This window comes from Acanthisitta chloris, unplaced genomic scaffold (assembly GCF_000695815.1).
Source record: "Acanthisitta chloris isolate BGI_N310 unplaced genomic scaffold, ASM69581v1 scaffold8315, whole genome shotgun sequence".
NCBI classification, from domain to species: domain Eukaryota; kingdom Metazoa; phylum Chordata; class Aves; order Passeriformes; family Acanthisittidae; genus Acanthisitta; species Acanthisitta chloris.
Genome location: NW_008673170.1, coordinates 92,030 through 100,224, shown reverse-complemented (window position 1 = coordinate 100,224; position 8,195 = coordinate 92,030). Strand labels below are relative to the sequence as shown.

Below are 8,195 nucleotides of genomic sequence, written 5' to 3'. Positions count from 1 at the left end.
TCTTCTTTACAGGTGCTATTCACTGTGATTTGGAAACCACCAAAAGAGACAGTGGAGCCCATTTAAAAAGTGACGGGAGACTCTCCCACAGGAGGGCAGTGGGCAGCACCTACTGGCCATCCGTGGGATTTGGGCTCCTACTTGTCTTTGGGGTTTTGAAAAATAATTAGGCCCAGTGAGTTACTGGCAAAGGGTCTCACTCCTGAAGGCTTCAGGAGGCACGTTTTCTTCTAGCGAGATTCTAGCAGAATGTAGACCCCATTCTTTGGTCCGAGTGTGGCTTTTGATTTGAGCTGCAAAGGAATCTGAAAGAAAAAAGAGCATCTTACGTACAGCTGTAAGTGTTTGTATGTGTCTAACACCCTCACATACAGACAGACATTTTTGCTGGGGGACCAGTTCAGAGCAGGATTGCTGTGGAAGCTGCAAAGTACTTGTTTTACAGTCAGCTATGGTAGTGTAGTATGAAACAGAATCTGCAGCCAGAGGCTGTGGCAGTGGTTGCCCAGGTACACTGCAGATCTGAACAAAAAGAAATTAACTCTGCAAACTCTAGAGCTGCTGAGTGAGTGCCAGGTGCATTGCACAGAGCACTAGGCATATACTGATGTGCTGAGATCCCATGAAATATGTACACCCATTCTTATCCTCTGTAAATCAAGGCATTTTTTACTGCGGTCTTGCCATATTGCTCTGCACTAAGGCAGGGCTGTGCAACCGTTTGTTTTGTTGGAAAAATCATAAATCTTAAATCATACTGCAATTAAAAATTGCAGTCCAGGCCTCTTGTCCTTCCTTATTACAGAAGTGGCTCTAGCAGTTTTCTCAAATGAAGAAGTTACAAAGGCAAATCAGTCATCTTGTCTAAGACACTGTTGACTCCCTCAAGCTGACAAGTGTTATCCTTAAGCCTCTGAATGTACAAACCTCAGTCTCTGGGCAAGTCTTGAATTGAAACTTCTGCAAAATCCTCAGCAGGGTCATTTTTGTCTCCAACAAACCCATTTCCATGCCAATGCAGCCACGGGGTCCTGCCCCGAAGGGCAGGTATGCAAAGGGGTGTCGTTTCTTCTTGGCCTCCTCTGTAAACCTAGAAGGTGCAGAGATGGGAACCAGCTCAAGAAATACTTTTTGCTCCTGATTCCGTGTTTTTCATTTAAACCTCAAAAGGTGGTTATTTCAATGGGTCTTAATGGACAGGTCAACATGACTATTGACAGATTATATCTTGACATCTTAAGTAAACAGACAATTGACTTCTGTCCATCAGCCTTTGTCAGCTAGTGATTTCAGGAGGACAAGCAGACTTGGGGATTACTTACAATCAACTTAATGAATTATCTTCACTTGAGGACCAGAAGAATGATAACTTCATGCTCAGCTGTCTGGACCTTTATGTGTGAGGGAGAAATGACAGCTAAGAGGAACCTAATGGGCTGCAATGTGAACTAACTAGAATTATCCTTCCTTGTTGTGCTCTGCAGATGCAGAGCAACAGGAATTGCTCTCTGAAGCTTGCAAGGGGGCTGAAACCTCATAGCACTGGACAGGCCATGGAAGATGGTTACTAGAATTCAGTACAGCCCTTCTTTCTGCCCTTGGCCTAAGGGGACCATGTTCCCAGTTGGGAAGCATCTAAATTGCAGACGGTTATGTTCTTAGAGCCATCTCTACCTCAGTCCAATTGGAAAAACTGATTTATGTGTCAGTCTTTATGCAGATCTGCATCAGCTTTAAAACACTTGATCAGCCCAGTAGAAATGAGCCCCTTTTTAATTTTGTTGTTCTTTTTCCCACAAGGAAAGAAACAAAATTCCTATCTGAACTGCAGTTCAAAGGAGAGAAAAAGTCAAATCTGTTTGCCAGCACCTACAAAGAAGGATATCTACTGGACAGAAACGTACAGACAAGAATGCAAAGTCTGAACCAGTAAAAGGAATTATTAGGCCCAATGCACAGTCATTGTGGTGAGGCTTCTCCTGCCCCATGCTGAATCATCGATCAGTGGTGCCTCAAAATAGTCAAACCTTTGCAGTGATGGCATCACCCTGGAAATCTACATAGTCCTCCCATGCCATAAGATGTTTGGAGCTGTTCTGGTAGTACTGAACTACTTTTCCAGCTCTGTCCCTCAGTCATCCCTGAAAATTTCTCATCTTTATGGATACTGTTTGCAAGAACTTTGCTCTAAAGGCCCAGAGAACTCATGCAGGGTAGAAGGAGATGAGAGGTAACACAGGCTATTTTGAGCTTTGGAAGAAAATAATATTGTGTATTTCTACTAATTCCATCCCCATGCTTAGACATCCTAAATAAGATCAAGATGCCACTCCAGAAAGCCCTATAAGAGCCCATAATTGGAGATACAAGGACCATTAACTCATGTGCTAAGCACTGTTGTGTATCCCATGCAAACAGGTTCATGCAATTCTTGCCTTGCTCACCCCATATATGATTCTGGGAAATTTAAAGTCTCCCTTGTGTTATTCCTAAGGCTGATTTCAAAATGAAATATTAGGGGGGGAAAGGCTGTAGCTTAACTGGTTTTTGTTAAGATCTTATTTTATAATTCTTACTAACATTACCCACTGACACAAGCTGAGGAAAGGGGTAGTAATTATGCATCATTCCTCAGGGAAATTTCGAAGAGGAATTAATCTCAGATCCGTAACAAACAGCACTGTATGAATCAAGGGAGCTGCAGCCTCACTCTCCATGTTACACCATAATGTGCTTTCACACTTCAGTTAGAGTGCTGAATAAACAACTAAGAAAGCATTTCTAGATAGGTGTTGCTAAAAAACCCACCCCAGACTTCCAGTAACTGCAAAGATGCCTCTCCAGCAAAAGCTCTAACCCTGGAATTGCTCCTCTTCATGGCCAGAAGTGCTTGAGAGTATACGCCAAGATTTGTTCCAGGTGGAGCACTAGGCAAACCCACACACACCACACACGTCTTGTCCTACTGGCAGAGATGGTTCTGGGCTGCCTGACTCACACCCAGCTGTGTGTGGAGCAGGCACTTTTTTTCTCAGTAGACTTCTCAATGTAGTGGTAGCTTAGGATGCATCTGCCAACAAAACAGCTTAAAAATGTAGCTGCCTACAAAACCAAATTGTGCTTCCAGCCTGCACCACACCAACTGTGAGCTGTGAGCTCCGTTCAGCATCTGTAAGACAGGGCATGGTACAAAACCATGACTTGACTGTCCCCCCAACCGACTGAAGAGCATAAAAGCTCCATGTGTCTTGCCAAGCAACAACCAAGGACCTAACAAGGATCCTAAATCTCTGTGTAAAGACAGAGCAAATTCCCAGTGGGAGATCGGTAAGTTCCCCACTCACAGTGTGCCCACACCATTACAGGGTCTCAGGTGAAAAGGAGCTAGATGAGTTTCCCAGGTACATCCATGCCTGTGAGTATACTATCTCACTTTAGGATTTCTGCATCCAGAAACAACATTATTCACAGCATCTGATTTGGAACCAGGTCTGAAAATCTGTGCACGTCAACCTTGACCGAACCTCTCACCCTCTGTGGGATATGCCACTATCATCACTGGTCTAATCTGGTAGAAATAACATATTTTATGGTCTAAATGAAACTGCTCTCCTCCTGGTGGAAATACTGCTTTGGATGATTAGTGGGTGACTGTGAGAGAGCAGCAGGACCTGGTGACTCCACTGGACAGGCTGGAGTTCTGTGCCCACCCTAACACATGAAACAGCACTGAAGACAGGCCCAAATAAGGACTTCAGCCTAGGAATGGGAAGCATTGCTCCACGTACCTCTCAGGAATGAACTTCTCAGGCTCTGGCCAGAACTCAGGGTTGTGGTGGAGGTGTCCAACTGCGGTTTCAATGACAGCTCCAGCTGGAATATGCTGCCCTAGCACTATGCAGTCTTTAGCTGCTTCCCGAGTGAATCTGCAACAGTAAGTTTCCAGATGATTAATAAAGGCTAAAAACACAGCAGGAGAGACCCTTAAAAGTACATCTCTTCAGCTGGACTGACCTACAATTTCTGGGGTGACACTTTCTCAGCAGATGAAGGCAACAACTGGCGCTAATGTTAGTGTCTCCTCAGGTTATAACCATCCCCACCTAGATGCCTATAGCTCCAGCCCAGCTGGCTAACCTCTGCCCTTTTCACAGGGAAGCACTTGTGGTTGTGTATCATCGTTCAAAGCATTAGCTTTTCATCTGCAGCTTTGCTGCTAGTGTTGGTCTTGGACTAATTTTTTATGGAAACTGCTGCTGAAATGCATCACTCATCTCTAGTAACATGTATAAAGAGTGTGCTGGTTTGTTTTCAGGTAAAGAAAGATACCAAATACAGCTCTGGGTTTGTTTATTTGAGAAGCTGCCCCAAGTTGGTATAGCACTTGAAACTTAGCGAGGGATGGTTTAATATCAATGCTAAGTGTTCTGCTGCTGCTGCTACTACTACAAAAATACAACCAGTTCACAAGCCTAGAAACACTGCATTTCACATACACCCATCACAGACAGGTATGGTTTTAGCAACGAAACTCTGCACTCCTTCCACCGTGTGGTGATGGGTGACAGAGCCAGACTGTCCTTATCCTCGTTGTGACAAGAAGACTGAGCAAACCTCCTGACACAGCTGAGCTGGAATCTGCAGACCTTACCAGAAACTGTGTGTGGGTGTGCATGTGTGGTGGATCTGAGGTTCTGATCTGGATCTCTTGGTGTTTGGGTGGTCACTACAGGTCCCAAACCAGCTCAGACCCAGATGGGTCAGTCTGGAAGCTGTTCCCTGGCACCAACTGCAAGCACAGGGCTGAAACGACAAGCAGGAGCTCCTATTCCTGCTCCCATGCTCTGCCTAAAGGCATTAAACAAAGATTTTGGTTTCAGGGCTGTCAGCCAGGTATCATTACAGAAACACATTCTTTCCTCAGTGTCACCCATCTCGCTTCCTCATAGACAAATAACAGAAGCTCCAACAAAACTCTGTCATGCTAAAAAACACACTGTCAAGCTACCCCTCTCATCCTTACATGAATTTGGTGATAGTGGGAACACGAGTTCTGGGGAAGAAAGCCCTCGGGATAGAAACCAACACCACAACTCATTTTATAACAAACTTGGCTGCTGCTGAGTTTTCCCCTAACTCAGCATTATCCTTGTCATGGGCAATTAACATTTCTCAGCGGCACTGAGCTGTTCCATCCATTCCACATCCATCAGAGTAAAAGGCAGATCAATACACACCACTGACAATGCCAACCGAAACTTCGGAACAGCTCTGCTCCACTCTCTTCCTGTTTCCCATCTCACAAGCACTGGTTGTTTCCCAGTGGTACAGCCGAAACTCAGAGACCTCTGACACTTCAACCAGCACAACAGTTTCCACTTAAATACTATGTACAACAGAGCAAAGCCCAGTCATCTCATCCAGGAGCAAATATCTTTGGCATTTACTCTCTGCAGGTGTCCATGGAAAAAATCTTGACTTCTGATCTTTATGAACCCATAGAAGAGAACAAGATTTCAAGCTTTTTTTATTTTAAGGTGCTTGCAATCATGGGTTAAATTTTTCAAAGGCTCTCACAGCGAGCTCAGCCTTGGCTCCTTTCCAGTCATCTGAATTTTTCCCCTGGCTTCATGAGAAGCAGTGCAACTAGCTGATCACTTTGAAAAGTTCCATTCCTTAGCATCTGCATTATGCTTGTGATAACTTGGAACTTTAACAATCAAACAGCTTTTTTCCCCCGTCTCATTTTCAGTTCATCAATAGAGTAGAATTAGTTTTGTGTGAAACTCTCAAAAGTTAATGGATGTTGCCATTAGCTTAGCTATATGAGTGCAATGAAGTGCTAAGTGAAAATGGACCTAGGACAAACACACACGGGAAACAGCAACCCTTCCACAGAGCAGTGCCTCAACCACCAGCAGCCTGGGGCAGGTCTTTGGTCTGCAGCAGCACTGACTTTCTGAGGCCAGACATGCTGCAGAATGGCTCCATCCTCTAACCCTGGGTGATGTGAAGAACGGTGAGGAAGCTTTCTTGGCCACCCTGCTGTAAAAAGTGTTTAGAAATGCCAGCACTAGCCAGCTTTTCTTCACTAGGCTGCATTATATCTTTCACAGCCACAAAGAACTAAAGATGTTGGCACAAACACTAAGAGCCTATTGGTCTTCCAACAGCAGATTTCCAGATTTCTAGAGCTAGGTATCTATCCTGCAGAATCAGAAGGAAGAAAACAATACCTGAATGCTGGTGGGTACATGCGCAACGTCTCTGCAATCACCATGTCCAGATAAGGGAGCTCTTGCACATTTTGGTAGTCAGGGACAATCTGAAAGGGCAGGAAGAAAGGAACAATTACATTTTCTCACATTTAAGTGCCAAACTCAGATTAGATTTTCAGTCGTCTGTTTTTTACTGGGCATCTTTCCTGTAGAAGAATTCAATGTCTCATCTAAAACAGTAAATGATAAAATTACACAAAAATGTGGGCAGCAATTAGATGTGTGTATAACATTCCTTTCATCGTCAGAAGGCTCTGGTGCATAGCCCAGCTGAAGAGTGAATAATAAATCAGCTTGCTAGGAAGTACTAAAGCCAGGTCATTTCAGAGAGCATTGACAGCTACAACAGAGCTATTGTGTACCAAAGTCTGCACAGGACCCTTCTCTCTTCCCAAACCAAGAGCATGGCTCACACTTTGTTCACAAGAGACAGCAAGTCCTTGAATTACTCTTGTTGATGTTAGAACAAACCCTTTGTGTTTTCCCAGTTATAGAAACAAAGTGCTCATGCTGTGCTGGCTGTGGAGGGATGGAGATGGCACCAGAGGAAACGAGTGAGGAACAGCATGCGGTGCTGCTCTGCTGCCTCAGGGCAGGGGCTGAGGTGCAGCTCAGAGCTCACCTGGCAGGACTGCAACAGTGCCTGGGCAGAGAAACCTGTTTACTCCTGTGGCCATCCCCTGTGCAATGCTGGTCGGTGCCTGAGCTCGCATTTTCATAAGCCAACAAAACCATCCAGCCCTTGACATGAGTAGTGGGCACCGAAACCCGGACAGGGCTGTAGCTCAGATGACTTTGCTCTCTGACTGGCAGCAAACAGACGAGAGACACCAAACCACAGACAACCACCAACAGCAGTGAGACAACTCAGCACATGGACACACAGGCAATTTCTTCCACCGTTACCTTGCTCGGAAAAAGGACATTTTCCCTGTCTTATTCAGTGCTCTCAGCAGAGGGCAGCCACAGAACACTGAATAACCTCATCAGGAAAGTGGAGTTTTGTTTTAAATTAGAGCATCTCCCAAAGACTGACACAGAGTAAACTGGAGGAAAGCACAGACGTCAGACTAGACTAAACCTTTCATGAAGATTTGGGGCCCCTGTCGTTCACAAAGGGGACTGGATTCCATCTTTTCTTTATTTACTACAGCACTTTTCATGTATAATGCATATTTTATTGAATTTTCATGCAAAAACATATGGTACATACTGAAAATACTAAGCAAAGAACAACTCCAGATGGTATGCAGAAAAGGCACACAATAGAACAAGGATACCTTGCTGGATCAGGGTATCCGACGTCTCCAGCACTAAGCCACCACGCACCATTTCACATTAACTGATCTCTTCTAGGAAGGAAATAAATACATTCTATTATCCCCCTTATTTTTTTTTGGCTCAGGAAAGAAAAGCAAAACTAGAGAAAGTAATGTGAACAGGCTGAGCAGAACCAGCGTGCCTGCTCCTCTCTCAGGCAAAACGATGCAGCTCAACTTGTCAATAGATGAAGGATATTGCCATTATATGTCAAATGTTATCAATACAGGAAGTATGGACTGCACTGACAGCCTTTCAGTGCTGCTTTTCTACTGTAGTGGTGCCTGCTAACTCAAACCTTTAGCTCAGGTCGATGGTTATCAGACAAAGGACCAGGAGACTCAAAGCCCCAAATGGCCACAGCGCTGTGAGAACCACAGCTAAAGGCTGTGTGAGGAGCAGTGCTCCCAGCACTTCAGCAGCTAAAACCAAAGGCAGGAAGATTATTTTAATCATCTTTGTTTTGCAGAAGGAGATTCTAGGGCTTCCTAATTTTGTGTGAGAAATCAGCAGCACAAGCTGGAAAGGAACAGTGATCAACGTGATTTTCAGGCCTCTGTGGCAAAACTGCTCCACATAGCTGCTCCACTCTGATGC

The 8,195-nt window shown here is 44.7% G+C and overlaps 1 protein-coding gene across 1 annotated transcript in view; it reads right to left on the bottom strand.

Moving 5' to 3' along the window:
- Window positions 1-230: 230 nt before the first annotated feature.
- The window catches only part of TBXAS1 (thromboxane A synthase 1 (platelet)), a gene marked incomplete at its 5' end in the record, with an annotated part of 98,956 nt that continues 90,991 nt past the window's right edge, over window positions 231-8,195 (bottom strand). The window contains 4 exons of the mRNA XM_009074828.1: window positions 231-305; window positions 928-1,090; window positions 3,789-3,926; window positions 6,237-6,325. Coding sequence (XP_009073076.1) covers window positions 231-305; window positions 928-1,090; window positions 3,789-3,926; window positions 6,237-6,325 — 465 coding nt within the window. The remainder of the gene's footprint in view (window positions 306-927; window positions 1,091-3,788; window positions 3,927-6,236; window positions 6,326-8,195) is intronic.